General features: G+C 51.4%; 2 protein-coding genes across 12 annotated transcripts; both read right to left on the bottom strand.

Moving 5' to 3' along the window:
- Positions 1 to 5,513: 5,513 nt before the first annotated feature.
- On the bottom strand, positions 5,514 to 7,674 carry HEXIM1 (HEXIM P-TEFb complex subunit 1). The gene has a single exon (XM_060645852.3). It carries the CDS (start codon positions 6,980 to 6,982, stop codon positions 5,903 to 5,905), a length of 1,080 nt encoding a protein of 359 aa, XP_060501835.1. The 5' UTR covers positions 6,983 to 7,674; the 3' UTR covers positions 5,514 to 5,902.
- A 3,871-nt stretch (positions 7,675 to 11,545) lies between these two features.
- On the bottom strand, positions 11,546 to 17,855 carry ACBD4 (acyl-CoA binding domain containing 4). 11 transcript variants are annotated; one of them, XM_060645853.2, is made up of 10 exons: positions 17,748 to 17,855; positions 17,229 to 17,625; positions 16,843 to 16,963; positions 16,687 to 16,771; positions 16,306 to 16,426; positions 15,968 to 16,057; positions 15,584 to 15,693; positions 15,417 to 15,495; positions 14,696 to 14,826; positions 11,546 to 12,252 (listed from the first exon to the last, which is right to left on the bottom strand). In XM_060645853.2, the coding sequence occupies exons 2-10, from the start codon at positions 17,314 to 17,316 to the stop codon at positions 12,127 to 12,129; spliced, it is 951 nt and encodes a 316-aa protein (XP_060501836.1). In that variant the 5' UTR covers positions 17,317 to 17,625; positions 17,748 to 17,855; the 3' UTR covers positions 11,546 to 12,126. The 11 variants fall into 11 exon arrangements, with proteins under 11 accessions (XP_060501836.1, XP_060501839.1, XP_060501838.1 ...); XM_060645856.2 differs by having other exon boundaries at positions 11,546 to 12,249; XM_060645855.2 differs by having other exon boundaries at positions 15,417 to 15,492.
- Between the last annotated feature and the right edge of the window lie 1,068 nt (positions 17,856 to 18,923).

The following is an 18,923-nucleotide window of genomic DNA, read 5'->3' as shown; positions in this document are numbered from 1 at the left end:
ACTGTTCTTCAGATCAAGAGAAGATGGGTTAGGAAAAGCTGACTTTAACTTGGTAGGAGTTAAGTTAAATAGTCATAGGAGCTGAATGGGGCTTTACAGATTATCTTTGTAGTTCTTCTGTCAAGAATTTAGTGGAGGATCCCAGACTCTTGTGATTTATCCTCCATGGTGAAGTAATAGGGTTAAACCTTTGGATGCTACTAGGTAGACAGTACTGGGCCAGGTGCAGAAATGTGTTACTCATTTAGAAAGATGAAAGGTTATCATCTTTAAGGTTGACCCGGAAGCTTTTCCATTCCTTGATAAGAAAAGTTGGGAATAAACCCAGTTTAATAATGCTCCCTTGGTTATCTTCTGAGCAAAACACAGGACTGGAAGTTAGGAACTCCAAGTTCAATTTCTGTGTGTGCTACCACTGACTTGATTGGCTTGGCCGGAGGCCAAATCCTGAAGATGAGGCCAAACTGGTCATTTTGTTGCTGAGTCCATTGTTCATCTAATGTTCAACCAGACCTTCAACTTCCTTCTCGGCTCTCCCCTTTCAGATGAGTTGTTTTGGGGTTTATGACAAAGGCTACAAACCCTATATGCTTCAGTTTCCTGATTTGAAAATAGTATCTGTGTTGCCTCCCTCATAAATACCTTGAGTAACTACTCTTCAGTAGCTATGTAAACATTTACTTACTAAAACTTCATTATTTGGGAATCTAGAACTTCTGCTTCAGAGGTTATCTGGGGTATTTGGGAGGCCTGCCTTAAAGAAGTGTGGCCCTGGTTGCCCTTGGCGGCACAAAGGGGGGCCATCCAACTAGGCTGAATGAGGGTCAGTTTCTCAGGGTACCAAGCAGTTGTTACTAGGAAGACCTGGATATTTTACCCTGATGGCCAGCCCCTGGGGCCTGGTGGCTCTGTGTGAGCAGGATCCATGGATGAGTAGGATTGACTCTTGGAGCAGGTCCCCTTTGGCATGAAGCTGCTTGCTTCTGAGTGATTGGATTTCCACAATCATAATCAATTTTTTATTGTGTTTCGCTCTCACCCTCTTTCTCTTTGAATTTTCTCTTTTTAAATTGCTCAAGTGTTTGTTGTTTTGTTAAGTACACTTTTGGAAATAACTAGAGAGGTAACCTCTTAGACATTCCTTTCCATCCTCTAGTTTGGTCTCCTGCCTTTGCCTAACAGTTGTACTGGAGTTATCCAGGTATGCGAACTTCTGTGTTGAATCAGGCTTCAGACTTCAAATTAACCTCCTTTTCTGACCCTCTGGAGGCTAGCACAAGTTCTGCTGAGAGCTCACAAGAGCAGCGATGCTGTCATTTTTTTCAGATGCTTCTGCTTGGGGCACTCAAGTTCCCACATTTTCCTTCAGGAATATCCTTTTTGCACACTGCAAACCCAGGGCTTTTTAACACTTCACACGAAGTCTGTGGTTGCGTCAAATAGAATATGAAGGATGAGAGTTCAGTTTCCTTCTGAATTTTTGCTCTTCTTGAAAAAACTTTTAGGGGAGCCTGGGTGGCTCAGTCGGTTGAGCGACCGACTTCCGCTCAGGTCATGATCTCACGGTTTGTGAGTTCAAGCCCCGCGTTGGGCTCTGTGCTGCCAGCTCAGCCTGGAGCTGCTTCAGATTCTCTGTCTCCCTCTCTCTCTGACCCTCCCCACTCATGCTCTGTCTCTCTCTGCCTCAGAAATAAATAAACATTAAAAAAAATTTTTTTTTAAAAGAAAAAACTTTTAAGCCAAATATAACTGCTCTTGGTGCTACGTTGAGAGAGAGCACTTTTTCAAAAAACTTACCAACAATTGCCTACAGCAGCTCACTCATTTGAAAGAATTTTGTTGGTGTGCAAAGGTTTATTAATAAACTACTAGGATTATTCTCTGCCCTTGACCTTGTTAACGTCATTTGTCATAATTGAACCACCTCTGAGTAAAACCCAAGAAAAAGTTTATTCAGGAGGAATTGTGAGGGCTCAATTATTGATCTGTTTAAACTCAGCCTTTGTGTTTTTCAACAAGAAGTGGAATGAGGTTGTAAACTTTCCAGTATTCAAAGACCATTGGCTCAAATGGAACCTTTGCCACCTAGACTGTATATTCTGTCCCATTTGCAAAGTATGATGATTACCTTTTGGTCAGCCCACCCGACTGTTCAGGGCCTGAATTTGACATCTTCTTTCTTTTAAAAATTATTTTTCATTTCTAGCATCAACCATTTATACTTTGTGTGAGCAAGAATAGTAAAGTGGTATTTTATTCCAATGTTATCAAATTTGAAAAAATAATTTCAAAAAACAAACCTCACAAACTCAAGTATACTTAATACAAGTACTATCTCAGCTCTAGCTAACTTTGCTATCACAATGTTGTGAATATTTGTTGCCAGCTGTTCTGGGTGTAAGTGGCCAGGGAGAATTCTGTGGTGCATTACCTAATGTTTGACTAAATATAGCCAGCTCTTGATTTTCTGAAGGTAAACTATTCGCTTGTGGTTGTGGGATTTTTTGTTGTTGGTTTTTGGTTTTTGGTTTTTTTAATTTCTATGGATTCCCTCTTTGATTTTTTTTTCCCCTCTAACTTTTGAAGTGATTAGGGTCATATGTATTTACATTTTCCCAAAGGATTTTAGTTTTACTCTAGATGAAGTGAAAATTAAAATACTGATCAAATGGGCAACTGCTCTGGTCTTAAAAAGAAACAAAGGGCTGGCCCAGTCAGTGGAGCATGTGACTCTTGATCTCGGGGTTGTGGGTTCGAGCCCCACACTGGGCATAGAGATTACTGAAAAAAAAAAAAAAAAAGGAAATAAATAAATAATATCAATGGTAGCTTACTTTAGTATAACATGTTTTCATCCTTTAATCCTGATAGCAGTTTTGTAAAGTAGGCACAGGCCCATTTTGCTGATGAAGAATGAGACTCAGAGTTTAAGAGAGTTTTGTCCAGGGTTGCACTACCAGTATATGTTAAAGATATGACTAGGACCCTGGTTTTTTGACTCCTTTTAAGCTAGTCTAATTTTTATGTTTTCTTTCTTTAGAGATACCTGGTATATTTTTCTGAATTAAACCAATCTGAACCTCCCTGGTTTTCTCCCAAAAAAAAAAAAAAAAAATGATATCTAAAGGGCCCTGTCTCCTGAAGGCCACTTTGTATTATGGGCTAACCCCCCAAAAGTTTTCCTTAGAGGAGGATTAAACTTTCCAGCCAGCTCTCTCAAAGTTGGGGAAGCACTTTGTCCTGGCTGGATACCCAGGCCCCCTAGGAGAAAGGGAACAAACTGAAATTGCCAGTGTGTAAGCCTGGTCTTTTAAGCAGCTCAGTTAAAATGTTTGGAAGAGAGGACTTTAGTGAAAGACTAGAGATCTTCAAATGACTTGAGGACCATTTGTCAGCACAGCCCCCTTTTATAATGAGTAATTCAGAGTCTTTTCTCTATTGTGAGAGCAGTAGGCTAGTCAAGTGTTTCAGTGTAGAAAGTGTTGATAGAAAACTGAAATTTCCCACAAACCTCATCACTCTAAGAACATAATGCAATACATTTTATAAAGTGCCTTGGAAGCAAAATTTGGAAAGTGGCCTATCTCCAGGCAAAGTAATTTGTGAGTTACTTAAAACTGTGTATTTTTAAAGACTGGACTTAATTTGTCTCCTAAGAGTAAAACATAGTTGTTGTTGTTTTTCTGACGGTAAATGTATTTACAGAGTCTTTCCAAGACAAATAGTAGGGGAAACAAGATCATTAAACTTAAATCCGTTCATCTTCATAACAAGTTCTACAATCGGAGGTTATCACTGCTGCATCCTACAGTGCAGTCAAAATGAGGCTTCTCTGCACTATAAAGCCAGAGGGCAGTGTTGCTGCCTTTCCACCAAGCAGCCAGCCAGGTTTCTGGGACTACTGCATGACGTCATAGCAGAAGGAAAATTAAAAACACGAAGAAAACTATTTCAAAATAGACATTTAATGTAATTTTAGGCCAAAGGAAAAACTGATCATACATTGTCTTCAGTGGACCATCTGCCAGAATAGGGCCAGCTTAGTCCAGCTTTGAAGGCCCTGAGTCAGTTCTTGACCAGCATTAATTTCCCTTGATTCACTGATTTGTGAATGCTCATGCATCATAAGGTGCGTTTCACTCTTAGAAGTTCCTACCACCTCCACCATTCCATTTAGCTACAAAAGCAAGCTTTCCAGTGGGAGTTTGTTGGGGGGGGGGGGTCCCCTTTTCCCTGTAGAGGTTCTTAACCTTCAAGAAGTTTAACAATCTCCTGATTCTCTTGACTGTCTCCCCAGAATAATGTACATATGACACAAGTCTACATAGAAACTCATGGGGTTCATGTATCCCAAGACCCCCTATGGTTTCTAAGGCCCCAAGTTAAGGAACCCCTGTGCTAATGATTTGAGCAATGCATCTGCTGTAGGAAAACACTGACACAGAGCAGGTGGAGATGGGCTGGATTAACCATGATGACAGGAAGAAACAATCGTAATTTCTTTTTTGTTGTTTTTAAGGAGCTGGAAGTTTACTGAATACACTGCAAGGGAATGGTGGCCAGGATAGCAAAAGAGAGATTGCCAACGATCATCATTTCTTACTATTTTGATTTGGGGGCAGAAATTAATTCTGAGGGCCTCCTTGCATTTTCAAGAACAGAACTACTCCAGAACCTAAGCAGCTATTAGGAGATTGAGGATAGCGACTGCACAAGGAATGTGCAGGGTTCCCACTCGGCCCATAAGGACTTAATTTAGCTCCCCAACCAGAAGCTTTACATTTCATTTGCAGTGAGGGGGCATTTCTAATTTTGGCTTGACCCTCATGAAAAGGTGGACAGCTCCTGTTCCTTTTTTTAGTATAGGGAGCACCTAAGTATTAGATAATTAGGGTAAGTCCTTGGAATGCCCCAAACAGCCATTTCCTCTATAAATCCAATATTCCCTACCTCTAAACATCTTAACAAAGAGCTGCCACACAAGTTTATTCAACCATTGCTTGCACTAAAAAAGCAAGGGGTTTACCAAGAGCCTCTTTCAGACATGCAGGAGCTTCTTCAAGCCGTACTGGGGAGGTGAAGGGATTACTAAAAACCTATTTGTAGGAGTGAAATGAGACTCCTTTGTCTAACCTAACAAACTACCAAATTAGGTTGGCTGTTGAGAAGCAGAATTAAATTCTAAGCTTCTGACTGTAGCCACTTTCTGCTCCCCAAGCACCCACCACTGGATTATTTCTCCAGCATCAAAAAATTAAAACCAAGGCACTAAGCAAGCACACTTAAGTATTGAAGGTAATTAAATCTTTATATTTTGCCTGAACTGTATTTTGTAGCACACTAAAACCCATTCAAGGGAAAAATCAGCAAATTGAAAACTGTCCCATTAAAGATTTTTTCTGCAAACTGACTAATGATTTCTTTACCCCCCCCCCCCACCACACACACACACACAATGCACTTAAAATAAGCCAGCACTATTTGAATTAGCTCTAGAAATCACACTGAAACTGTTACATTTACAAATATTAAATTTATTATAACTAGAATGAATTTAATGGTTCTCAGATTTGGCCACCTTATAGCTCCGTTTAAGGAGGGGATTTTTAACAGAAAAATGCATCATAACTTGGTCAAATTACTTACACATTAAAAAAAAAAAAACCTAACTAAAAAGGAAAACAAGAAAAGCAACCCTTCAGTTTCACATAATTAAAGAACAGGAAAAAAGCACGCAAGCTACATCATAGCTAAATTTACCAAACCAACCAAAGCCGGGGGGATTTTCTCTTCTGATTATGTGTCATAAAAAGGTCCGCTGTCGTATATACACATGTGTATAATGTTACATTCCATCACTGTAAAAAGTCCCCTGTGCCCCCTCCCCCCCAAAAGTTTCAGTCTAGTCTCCAAACTTGGACAGAGGCGCTCGCTCCTGCTGCCGGTGCAGTTCGTTCTCCGACAGCAGCTGGAGGTTCTCGGCGCGCAGCCGGTCCAGCTCCAGCTCCAGCTCCCGCACACGCGCGTCGTCGCCTCCCAGCCGCTTGCTTTCCAGCCGCAGCCGGTTATTCTCGTCCTCCATGCGCGAGAGGCACTTCTCCAGCTCCAGGTACTCCTTGATGAGCTCCTGCTTGCTCATGTTCTGCAGACTCTCCGCGTGGTACCGCTCGTACGTCTCCGAGAAGTCCCGCTGCAGAAACTCGCTGCCATCTCCTCCCATCCCGTCGCTTCCCCCATCCTCCTCGCCCGCTTCTTCCATGAAGTCCTCATCGCTGGTGTCGTCGGATTTGGCAGCGGCCCGCTTGGGATAGAGACCGGTTTTGAGATCCGGCTCCTCCTGGTCGTGATCATCCATGAGAAACTGCGTGGTGTTATAGGGTGCGACAGGCTGGCCCTTGGCGAACATCTCAGCTCGAATCCTTGAGGCTCGCAGGCTCTGTTTCTCGTCGAACTTTTTCTTCTCCTCCCAGGTCAGCTTGTAGTACGGTTTCCAATGCCGCTTCTTCTTGGAGGGGCGTCTCCTATGTTTTTTCTTGCCCAGTTGCCTCTGCTGCTGTCCCCACGCCTCCTCGCCCCCTGCAGCAGGAGCCCCCAACTTGTTGGCCTCGGAGTCGTGACATGGCTGTGCGAGCGGCTCGGCCTCGGGCCTCGGTTCTCCCCCGGCTGCCGGCAGGGGGGCTCCGCCAGCGGACAAATCATCCCTATTCTGGCCCTTCTCGCTTGCTTCCGGGCAGTTAGCTTCTGGACGGACCGGGGTCTGCAGGGGAGGCGGCTGGGGCTCCAAGCTCCCTTCCCCCTCCTGCCCCGGACGGCCACCCGACTGGGGGGACGCTCTCGATTGCCACCTACTGTCCTCCTCGGGCACCCGCTCCTCCGCGCCTGGGGGGCGATCGGGGTTCCGCTCTTCAAGAACAGCAACAGCACCTGTACAGTTGCTAGTTTGAGGCTGGTGCTGGTATTCTGACAAGAGTGGCTCGGCCATGGCTAATAGAGTCCTCTTCTCGAAGTTTGAAAAATTTTGGCTGTAAGTCCTTAAGGAAAAAAGAGGCTTTGCTTTTCTTTTAAAAAACGTCCAGCAGAGTCCTCTTCGGTCTGTAATTCCTGCAGTGACGCCTTTAGCCAGTCCTTCTGTCAACAAACTCCAATTGCAACTTGGGAGAGCTCAAGTCAATAAAGGGTTAAGTGCCCACAACGCGGCCAGCTAAGCGGGTCCGGGGGGGTGCAGCAGCAGTAACAGTACGTAATGTGCAAAGGGGGTGGACCTCAAACCTCCCCGCAGAGCGCCCCCACGATCGAGGAGTTGGTGGCCAAGGAGATGAGGTTAAGTCCAACGGGTTAAACCCAGCCCCGAAGGGGTTAAAACTACCCGATGACGCTGCCTCCGAGGGGCCGAATCCACAAAGGGTTAAATCCCCTGCCGCAGAGCCCACAAGGGGTTAAAGTCCCAGAGCCACCTCCTCCCACTTCCACGGGTGTCGCTCCAACCCGAGCTCCCAGTTCCCTAGGCCCGGCCGGAGCCTCAGCCGAGGACAGACAAACTCATCTCCCCTTTGGCTCGATGCTCGGTTCAGCTCAGATCTCCACCGCCTCCTCCTCTTTTCCTCCCTCCCTCCTCCCCCTTCCGACAGCAACTCTTCCGCCTCCTCCCCCGACTCCCCCTCCCAACCTGCCTCTCCACCTGCCAACTTCCAACTGCTGCCTCCCAGCCCTCTGCGCCCCTTTTATATAGAAGCCTGGCCGCCCCTCCCATGCGCATGCGTAACGGAGTCCCCATCTCAGGAAGCTGGGAGTCGTAGTTCTCATCCTTCAAGCCCGCCGTCCTCGCGCGCCGTGCGACGTAGCCAATCCCAGAACGCGTAGGGGGCGATTTCCAGGCCGCCTCCTTCTATCGCACATCCCTCGCTAGAGAAACGTGAGTGACCATTGGTCAGGAGTCACAAGTCTCGCCAAAGAAGGAAAGCCAATCATAGAGAAGATGGGGCGGGCTTTGGACCATACCATTCTGCTTCAGGAATACGAGAAGATTCGATGGCCTCTGAGGGCCTACACAGAATATTTTTATGAAAAGGTGAGTTTTAGAGGCTATTATCATATTCTGTCCTCAGCGGAAGGGTTCTGAAGGTCATAAACATTTGTTACTTAAAGCAAAAATGGTATATTCCTAAAAAGTAGTCCCTAAAGTGTAAAAGAGGATTAAATTCTATAAAGAGAGATATTGGCCTACAACTAATAATTCTTGATTCTTAAGATTACAGGAATGGCTTCAAGGTGCGTGTGGTTAGTGCCTGGGACTGACATTTGCGGAAGGATACTGTGAACACATTGTAAAAAAACGAAAAGCGTATGAAGAAGTAAACAAATGAAGAATAAAAAGTGCCGTCTTAAAGGGACAGTGTGACTGCATTAGTGCAGCAACCTCGGACTAGGCCTCGGAGGATGAGAAGGCAGGTTCGAGTCCCGGGTGACTTCCACCCTGGGACTGGTTTTGGGACGCTCGGCGAAAGTGGCCGAGTCCCAGTCCAGGTCTGGTCTTTCGGGGCCCCCGCCGTCCAGGACCAATGCAAAATGGTGGGCCGTGACCGAGCCTCTCTTCTGGGCGGGGATCCGGGAAGCGCGGGGAGTGCATCCAAGGCTCCGGGGAGATCCCGGGGCGGGAAGGCCTAGCCCCCGGGCCTCAGCCTTGGCTTCTGTCAAACAAAAATGGCCTCCTGGGGCCGACTTGATCTCTTCACTTCCGAGCCGACCGGGAACATTTCCTGAGGCCTGACAAGGCAGTCGGGCCAGTTGGTGGACCTCGATTGCGGGGGAGGGATAGAGCTCAAAATTAATCCTGAGTTTAAATAATCAACGCTGGCTAGCGGAGAGAGAAGGGGTACCATCCACAGAGGCCCTTCCTCATCAGTGGGCGCTGGGCAGCACTGGGAGGAAACAGAGCCGGAGTCTTCCCCAAGGAGGAGGTCTTGCCCGGAAATGGGGACAGGGGGATTCTGGCCCAGGACTGGGGTAGATTCATGGGGGAGGGAGGGTGACACAGCCTCGAGAAAATTCTCCAGATTCCAGGCTCCGGCCCAGAGGACAGGGCCCTGGAGTAGCCCAAACTCGCCGCTCTAATCGTTTAGGCCTAAAATGTCAGCGTAATCACAGCATCTCCCTCTTGACACACACCCAGTGACCTATTCTTGTTATTTCTTCCTTAATAGCAGTGTCTTACGTTCGACATATAACATTGTTTTTGCACACAGAACCACTTGACCCCACCACAGACCAATGAGTTAGGGTAGGGATGATTGTCTCTGTTTTAGAGGTAAGAAGTCTCTAGGACTCAGAGAAATGAAGTGACTTGTCCAAGGTTACATGACAACTAAGGGGCACTTCTTGCTAGAACGAAGGTCTCTGTGACCCCCATTTTCCATTTCCATTTCCAACAGCTTCAGTCTAAGGTCCTCATTTCTTCATTTAGCAAACACTTGTTAGGAGAAACTATGATGAACGAAATGTCATCTCTGCTGCTCATGGACAGTGTAGAGAAACCATTAAACCACAGTGAGCCAAAATGGCAAGTGAAGAAAATCCTGGTAGGATCTTTTGAGCCAAGCTGCTCAGGAGTTGGGAATTATGGACAGGACGTGTGGGGGAGGTGTCTTTTTGGCTTTCTCTGAACGATGAAGCATTTTCAGGCCTAGTAGCATGAAGAAGAACATTTTATAAAGAGCAAGCATTGCGTCCGAAGAAAGGACTGGTCTGGGAACTCAGTGGTTCCGTTGGGAGGTGGTGATGGGTATGCCCCAAGGGACAGGCTAGCAAGACTGCCTCTGGGGCACAACCAAATGTTTTGAAATTGCCCACAAGAGCCCCTGAGCTTCCAAGAATTCAGGTGCATCTGAAAAGCCTGGCCTTCTTTGTGCTCCTTAATCAGTCCTGCAGGGCTCCCTGTAAGCAAGAGCTGCCCCCCACACTGAGAACTCTCTGAGAAAAGGGGTTTTGCAGAGAACTTGAATGGGAGTCAGAGACCTTTGTATTGTTAAAATTTCAGACTCCAGAGGACTCCTGGGTACTCTCATTAAGGGGGATTGAAAGGTATAGCTGAGCCCAGCCAGCCTCAGTTTACTGGGCAGGGCTCATTTGTCATATGTGGGGAGGGGTGGGCAGATGGATAGGTTGTGGGATTCTAGAATTCTGTCAAACAAGAGGCCAGGCACCTTGATGTTAACGGAGTTTTAAGCCATCGCCAGCCACTTTACATGTCTTGGTCATTTAAACTCTAGGACTGCCTTATGATGAAGAGATCTTCATCCTTATTTTACAAAGAAGGCAGCCCAGGTTCAGAGCAGTTAAGAATCTTGCCCAAGTCACACAGCTAGTTGTGTGCCCATGCCTGCATCCCCAGCACCACTTTGCTCCTTCTCCTGCTACCCTGCTGTTGTCCATCCTTCACACAAGGGTTTATTCAACCTCTGCTTGCGAAACTGGACTGGACCGCGGAGCAGCAGGGCCCGTGTGTCTGTTTTGAGGGACACCCTCCCCACCTTGGAAGAAAGACTGACAGTCAAAGAGTGACTGAGGCTACCAGTGGGTCGAATGATACCCAACCTTGGGCAGTGGTCAAGGCCAGGGACTGATAGAGGGAACCTAGGAATTTAAGGGTCTCCAAGAAGGAGACTTCAGAACTACCTCTTCCTCACCCAGGGTAGGAAGGTCCTGGGGCCCGGGCGGTGGCAACTGTGGCCCTCTGCAGATGGGGACCCTGGCCAGTGGCCTGTCAGGGGCCAACACTAGGAGGCGCTCGGGGTGGCGGATTCGCCACCGAATACAGGCCACTGCTAGAGCCAGGGCGGCCGCACGGGGTGGGGGCGGGGGCGACAGGGCTGTCGGAGACCAGAAGGAGGCCAAGGCCGCCCGGCGATGAGAAAAATAAGTTCGGGGCCCGAGCAGCGGGCGTCACCCGGAGCTCTGTGCCCACGCGGGCGCTCTGCCCACCCCGACGGGGGCTCCCAAGGAGCGGCCCCGCCCCCACTCCTCAGGGTGGGGCGGGACTAGGCTCCCGCTGGGTCTTGGCCTTCCAGAAAGTTCCCTGGGAAAGCCCGAGCGCGGAGGTCACGGGCGGGGACACCGGGAACGAGCAGCTAAGGAGGGGGAAGCGGGCGGTGGGCACTTCCGGGGCCGGGGCCCCGAAGCCCCTTCCCTGCGGCCCGCGCACAGGGCAGCGAGCAGCCGCCCTTCGGTCCCGGCGCCGGCTTCCTCTCCTCCCACCACCCCCCAGCTCGCCAGACGCCCCCCTCCGACGGGGCGGGGGGGGGGGGGGGGAAGGTCGCGACATGGCCCCACCCCCCGGCCGTGGCGGCGGTAGGCCCCGCTCCCCTCCCTCGGCCGCCCCGCCCCCTTCGGGCCCAGGGCCCCAGTGCTCCCCTCTCCTGCCCCGGGAGGAGGGAAAGCCGCCCGCCTCTCGGGACCGTCCTCGGGGGTACTGGGGGTGGGGCAGGGAAGACTTGTGCCTTGCGCGCCCGGACCCGGCTTCCCGCCTCACTCCGTGGGGACCCAGAAGGCAGAAGATCAAGGTCTTATTTTATTTAGTGAAACATTTGTGAGTCTTCCGTGAAGACGTCCTGAGTGTGTATGTGCAGGGGGAGGGAGACCAGCAAAACGGAGCTCACTCCCCTGCCCCCAACTCGGCCGGGCCTCCTGGCCTTCCTCCCGCAGCCTCTCAGCCAATCATTCTTCCAGGCCCCGGCCCAAGTCCCAACTTGCCCAAGAGCTGGGCCTCCACCGGGAGAGACTGGGGTGGGAGAAGAGTCAGGTGACCCAGAGGGTGGGGAGGGCGGAGGCTGAGACCCGGCAGCCCCGCCCCCGAGTCACGGCCAACTCAGAACCCGGGACGTGCACCACTACTGCACCCTCACCAGGGAGCCTGGGTGTTTGGGCGGGAGAGGAGAAGGTGTCCATGTGAAGCCGCGGGGAAGGATGGGCTCTTAAATGGCCCCCCGATAAGGGAGCGGTGCAGAGGCAAACACTGAATGGTGGGAACACAGAGTTAATGCTGTTCTCCTAAACCCTAGGAAGGCTCAGGGCACAGCAGGACAGGGGGCTCATAGCCACCTCAGTTGGCTACAGAGACCCCTCCACTGAGAGTCACCTCTTCTGGGTCCGAAACTGTCGGAAGAGCCACTGGACGATGAAGGGCCACAGGAGGAAGAAGAGCAGCGTGGGACCCGAGAGCCTGAGGGGCCATGGCCGGGCACCGGGCGGGGTCCTCTGCTGCCGAGAGGGAGGGAGTCAGGGGCCGGCCCAGGCTTCGGCACAGACCGGGCAATTCCTTAGGAACCTGCTTCCCGAGCTAAGTGGGAGTTGTGCCTCCCTAAGATCGCAAGGACTGAGATAGGGAAGCAGTCCCTATCAGTGGTGCCTGAATCTGCACCACTAGAAAGGAAAGGCTCCTGGGGTTCCCAGTGTGTCCCTGACAGCTGACCTCCAGTGCCCTCCCGCATCCTCCTCTGAGGGCAATCCCAGGTGCCAAGGGGCCTGTAGGGGCTGCGCGGTAGAGAGAATGGCTTCTAGGCTGTTTCTACTGGGCCACAAAGCAGTGGCCCCGTTGGTGTGGCCTGAACACCCAATATTATAAAGGATGTGCCATATATTTCAAATGGTGCTCAGAGTTTAGCTTCTAAATCTCATTCTCTGCTAAAAGGAGCCAGGGTTCCTTGGAGAAGTGGCGAATTCCAGGTCCCGAGCAGGGAAGGCAGAGGTGAATGTGGGACATTTTGTACCAGAAAACAAGGAAACTTTTAAAGATTAGTGAGATCATGTTATAAGAACATAGGACCCTGCTTGAAAGGGTCTCCATTGACCAAAATTGTGCCAGTCTAAGCATCACAAAGAATAATTTCAGTTGATTGAGAGACTGAATCTTTAAAATCCATTAGTCCGTAATGATACTCAAAGAGAAAGTTGGAAATTTGTCACTGTTGAGGTGGCTGTTCAATCAACTCCTTACTTTAAGATAGGTAATTAAAGAGAATGAATTAAGCACTTATTCTGCCTTTCCATAAGGCGCTGTACTTCAGGGAAATCCTAGATGAAACTCTACAGTAAAGTGTCACCCTAATAAATGTTAAAGGAATAAGAGAATTTAGAAGTCAACGTTTCTTTTTTCCAAATAAATTATTGATCCAGGCAGGGCTTATCCATTAATTGTCAAAAATCACGTGGCAAATGGGGTCAGGGGAGCAGGACATGCCCTGGCTGGCAAGAGGAAAACACGACTTAACAGTAGTGAGATCAGACCGGCACTCCTCCTTCATCCACGCCAGTGGGCCGTGCTAGAATCATTAACTGTGGGACATCCAGATATGTGTCCCCTGATGTGCAGAGCATCACATGTGACATGATCTGGTCATGTAAACAAGCCAGGAGGATGTAATCAGAGAGACCTGAAGGGAACCTTCTCCTGGACCACTGGCCCAGTCTCAGTAAGTCAGTAGCAAGGAGAAAGCACCGGTCTAGATTAAAGGAGTCTTAAAGGACGGAGAAGCCACACGCAGCACATGTGCCTGGACTGGACAGACAGAGCAGCTGGAAAAGGCAATTTCGGGACAGCTGGGGAGATTTCGATTTGGATTGGGGATGTGACGATACGAAGTGTGTGCTAAAATGTTGTCCTCTCGGGCTAGGTAGTGGAATATTCTTATTTTTAGAGATGGAAAGCCAGCTATTTCAGGGTGGAAATCTTCACAATCCTCAGCATATAAAATGAGTTAGAAGTAAAATAAATAAATAAAGCCTTGCGGGGGTGGGCGTTGAAAGATGGGTCTGAGGAAATTCCTGCCACCCTGGCTGACACCCACTGTGTCAAGGGGATTCAGGGTCACCCAGGTGATCCCCCACGTCCAGCAATTTAGCCGTTTCCTGCCCCCACCACCCCAGGCTTCTCAAGAACAGACCTACTCCGTCAATGAGGAGTCCCAGCTTTGGAGGGAGACAGACCTGAGGCTGCTCTCAGCTCCCTCACTGGATGTGAATAATAATAATAGTAATTGGAGAAGTGCGGTGGACATTGCCTCATCTAAGCCTCACAGCAGCTCTGTGAGGTTCCTCTGGGCTGTGTGCCCTCAGGTGAATTACCCAGCCTCTCAGACACTTGGTTTCCTCTTCTGGAAAAGGGAAATGAAAAGCAAAGCTAGTTCCTAGGGCTGTGCGGATTAAATGAGATAATGAAGTACGCGTTTGGCACTCAGTTGGGGCTCAGAGACTGGTGGCAGTGACTGATGCTGCAGGAGCTCAGAAGCAGAGGTGTGAGGGCCAAGCAGATCTAGGAGTAGAGGGGAGGGAGGGAGGGAGGGGCACGAGGGCTGAGCCACTTGGGAGCAAACCCTAAATCTGGCAACAGGGCCCCCCCCAGCCCCAGTGCAAAGAGCAGGCACGTCCTGGCCTTCCAAACTGTTGGAATTAGTGCTCATGTTCAGTTTCTATTCCGGCAAGAGCAGGAAAGGAGGGCCTCCCCCATTCTCCCTTCCAGGGTGGAAGCGCTTCAGTCCCCCTGACTGCCCTGCCTGCAACGGAGAACCACACCACTCTGGAGAAGGCAGAGGTGTGGGCAGGTGGGGAGTTAGGACGAAAGACAGAAGTGGCTCCACGAGGAGCCCAGAACAGAGAGCCTTGGAGTTCTGCCTCTATCTTGCCCTGGGCCCTGGGGGCGGCTCACCTGCTCGACGACGCTGGGCAGGCTCTCCAGGTTCTGCAGTCTACCCTGGACATCCCGCATGCTCTCCTGCAGCGCCCGAACTGTCCCCACCAGCCACGTGTCCAATTCCTGGGGCCCCAGCGGGCTGCCCTCTGCAGAGCACAGACACACAGGGAAGGGGACTCAGGAGGCAACTCAGCTAGGGACAAGGTGGTGGCAGGCTGGGGCAGGTCTGGGCAAATTAATAGTAGAGGGCGATCCCTTGTACCAACTGTGATTTCTATAAAATCCATCCATGTGGCTGAGTGATGGGCTGCCAGGGGTTTGAATCCCAGCACCGCCACTCAGCTGTGTGACTGACTGTGGCCAAGTCAGAAGCTTCTCTGAGCCTCATTTTTGTCTCCTGAAAGTTAGGGGGAAATGTCATTGCCTTCACAGGGCTGCTTACTCAGAGGAATAAAGGAGATAATATTTATGAAAGTGCCCTTAAGGGACACGGCACGTACGGAAATCCTAGAAGGGGATTGGGCCGAAATCATTGTCCTTTGACAGTCCCCAATGGGAGGCCTACAAAGATGGGGCCGGGCAGGGACTTTGCCCATCCAGGCTGGTGTCTGGCTGGCTGGCAAGTGCCCGGTGCTGGACTTTCACCTCTGCCCCAAGAGGGCAGTCAGGGGAAAGCCTGGGGCACCAGAATCACAGGGAATGGCAGAAGCGGGTGAAGGGTCAGACAAGGGCTCACCTTTCTCTGCGGGGAGCGTGGAGCTGTTTCTGGTGTCAGGCTCTCCTCCAGGGGCTCCCTTCTGCTCTGTCCAGACCTGCTGAGAGGAGTCACAAGATCCAAGGGTGGGAGTAGGGCAGCCAGGGCACAGTGGGGTGGGGAAGGCAGGGAATGAGGGGTAGTCTCACCAGCTCAGGTTCCAGCTGCTCCAGGGAATCACAGAAAACCTCGGAGTCCAGGTCCCTAGGTGGCTGGGACTCTGGGGAGGGGATAGGTGACACTGGTGACAAGACGGGGGCTATGGAAAAAGGCGAGGGGTGTTCAAGGAGTAAAGGCACCTGCTCTGGGAACACGAGAGATACTGCCATGGGAGGCATAGATGGGTCCCAGAAGTGAGGTCCTGGAACCAGGGTCCCAGAACCTGCCCCCTGGCCTTTGCAAGCACAGGAGGTCTCAGTGTCTGTGGGCATGAATGAGGTGTGCCATCCAGCCTTCTCCCCTTACCCACCCCACTGGAAGCTCCCCACCCACCCTCTGGCTTTGGCTGTCTGTCCCTCCCCCCAGGCACTGACCTGGATTTGGGAGTGCTGGTTCCCTGGGGGGGCAGGGAAGCTCTGGGGCAGCCCTGGCATCTCCATTCAGTGCCTGCTCTTTCCAACCTGCTGAGACATGGCACCCAGAGGTGGGGCTGGGAAAAGGCTGGAGCTTCCCAGTGAGATCAGCCCCTGCTCCTCATGAGCCATGGGCTCTCCCTGAGACCCACTCCATCAGGGGAGCTGGTTGGAGTGTCTACAGGGACGTCACCTGGAGCCCTCTACCCCCAAATCCCCCTCCACCTGAGCAGCCCCCTCCGCCTGGACCTCAGAAAGTTCACTCAGCATTTGTGGAGCTCCCAACCTGGGGGCCTGACCTGTGACCCTTCTCAGGAAGGTTTCCGGGGGCCTCGGCATATCAGGGATCACCTGGTACAGGGGCTCGAAGTAAGCAAACATGTCCTCTGCCACCTCGCCCAGGGGCACCGTGTCGATCACCTGTGGGGCAGGGTGTCTGTTGGACAGGGGCCTGCCCCTCCTACCGCTGTCCTCCTATCCCACTTGAACTGGGTCCCCTCCACCCTGTGCCCAGTCAGGGACCAGAGACAAGCAGGGTTAGAGAGATGGCATGTAGGTAGTAATTCCCACAGGGGTGTCAATGTGCAGGAAACCTAATGGGGGTCAGCCCTGGAAGGGTAGAAGATAGGCCACCTAGCTGGGACCTTGGGGACAGAAAGACGCCTGCAGCCTCTCCCTACCTTCTGTGCCACCAGCTTCATCTCAGTGATGTAGGCAGACATGGCTTCCTCCCTGCTCATCTTGCCCAGGCTGTTCCAGGCATCCCTGGGGGGCAGAGCGCTGTGAGAGGCTGGTTGACAGCTGAGGCTTGTTTGCTCGGTGGGTAGGGGGCTCACCACTTATATCGTCCTATTGGGTCCCAGAACCCAGGCCGGGGGACGAGGCAGGGCCCCATGGTAGCTTGCTTGTAGTAGCTATAGAATCTCAGCATCTCTTCGTAGGAGGGACGGTAAGAGCCTGGGCAGGGGGTGGGGAAGTGGAAGGCAGAGCATCACCCCCAGCTCCAAGAGAGTGGAAGTGGGGGGAGAACCACCCACCCTTGGAATGGACAGAGATGGTGAGGGGTCCCACTCAGCTGGACTGGGACAGGAGGCAGAGGAGATCCCCAGGGCAGCCCAGGCAGGGACTTATCGGCAAAAACTGCAAGGATCAGAGCCTCCTGGGAAACCCCCGGCAAACCCCAATCTTCTTGACCCCCAAGTGCAGGTCCCAGCGCCCTCACCATTCTTAGGCAGGTTCTGAATGACACTGACTGCGGCCTGGAACTGTTTCTGGCAGTCCGGTTCTGGGCTTTCATTCTCGGTACCCATACCGCGCGCCTCTGAACCTTGGGGACCTACTTTTGAGCGACTCTACAAGAACAAGCTTCCGTATGAGCAGACCTCCACGGTCCACCCTGGCACACACCTCTGTAAGCCACTGGTCCACTTTCCAGAGGGGCAAACTAAGCTCTACACCCGAGTCAGGTGCCCCGGGAGGTCAGAAGCTGCAGCTGAGACTCCTTTTCCTACCCCAGGGCAGCACGGGTGGGGGCCAAGGCGGGCGGATAGGACTTCGGTGGGTGGGTGGAGGCAGGTGCCAAGAGCCGCTGTCCCTCTCTAGGTGCACATTTCCAACTCCTAGACCGGAGAATGGGCAAGCCAAGAGGAGTCAGGGCGGGGCCAACACTCTCCCACCTTGGTCCTCCACTCCTTCTGCCCTGGGGTCCCCCACCCCAGCCGCCCGGCCACCCGGCACTCACCCTGCAGCGCCTAATACGCCGACTAAGGTCCCGGTCTCGCCACTAGCCGGAGGCTTCCGACTGACCTCCGGGCCCAATCTGACCGGGATGTGGACGCAGGGGGGAAATTTAAGCCAATGAGAGGGCTCGTTTCAGCTTCTGCTTCTATACCTCAACCACTCAGCATGGCCCTTTCAAGATTATGCAAATAGTTTAGCTGTGGCTCTCCCAATCAGTAGAGGCGAATCCGCCGGCCGGCTCCCCAACCTTGGAGGACCAGAGGCGGGAGGCAGCGCCACCTGGTGGAGTTAGTAAAATGACGCGGAGTCCTCGCGCCCCCTGGTGGAAACCTGCGTCTGTCCTCCGAACCCAGGTCCTGCAAATCTGAGCAACCCAATTCAGCTCCTTAGACCCGCCCTCCCCTCCCCGCCCCGCCAGGCGCTGGGGATTAAAAAAAAAAAAAAAAAAGCTATGTCCTGGAGGAAGAGCGGGTTCTGGAGGGGTTCTGGAGGAGGGACATTGGAGCTGAGTTTTGGAACACGTAATTGTAAACCAGGAGAAGAATGAGAAAGGTAGTTCCCGAAGGAAGGAATTGCAGGATCAAAAGTACAGAAAGAATATCCAGACAGGGGTGGGTATCCAAACCAGTATGCCAGATCTCTGGGTCGAGGATATCTGAGAATGGGCTAGAGCAAGTAGGTGGCAAATCTAGGTCCTGAGAAACTAAGCTTTCTCTTTGAGATGCCACGCTCTTGGCCGCCGCCGAGTGGCGGTGTGCGCCCGGCTCTCCGCACCCAATTTAGGGTAATTGCGGCAGACAACGCTAAAATGATTAGTCTCCTGCCATCCCACCCTTCGTACAAATATTCTGATGGTTTCACATATAGTAAGTGAACACATGAAACGGTCACCAGGACCCACACTCGACGCTCACCCACGGGTTGATGTCACGGACATCTACACAGGGTGCGGCGGCCGTCCGGGGCAATCGAACGCCCACTGGGACGCTAATGCTTCCAAACCTCGAACCCAGAACCGGAGTTCTGCCGGGGATTCTAATGACTTAGTGCCACCCCATCTCCCCCAGACCAGTCAGCTTTGAGACCGAGGGGCTGGCACCTGATGCCGAGAGGGTTAATCCAATGACATCACAGCCAGAGCCTTCCTACCCCCAACCACCACCTCCCTCTCTCCCAC

This window comes from Panthera onca, chromosome E1 (assembly GCF_046562875.1).
Source record: "Panthera onca isolate mPanOnc1 chromosome E1, mPanOnc1 haplotype 2, whole genome shotgun sequence".
Classification (NCBI taxonomy): Eukaryota; Metazoa; Chordata; class Mammalia; order Carnivora; family Felidae; genus Panthera; species Panthera onca.
The sequence above is the reverse complement of the archived record's forward strand: the minus strand, read 5'-3'. Positions and strand labels throughout refer to the sequence as shown.

What these genes read in the sequence shown, in the direction of transcription:
- ACBD4 (XM_060645853.2), bottom strand. Translation starts at nt 17,316, where the DNA reads ATGGGTACCGAGAATGAAAGCCCAGAACCGGACTGCCAGAAACAGTTC. An exon ending in ACCAGCACTCCCAAATCCAG is followed by an intron (nt 15,694 to 15,967) that starts GTCAGTGCCTGG and finishes CTTTTTCCATAG; the next exon opens with CCCCCGTCTTGTCACCAGTG. An exon ending in AGCAGCTGGAACCTGAGCTG is followed by an intron (nt 15,496 to 15,583) that starts GTGAGACTACCC and finishes GACTCCTCTCAG; the next exon opens with CAGGTCTGGACAGAGCAGAA.
- HEXIM1 (XM_060645852.3), bottom strand. Translation starts at nt 6,982, where the DNA reads ATGGCCGAGCCACTCTTGTCAGAATACCAGCACCAGCCTCAAACTAGC.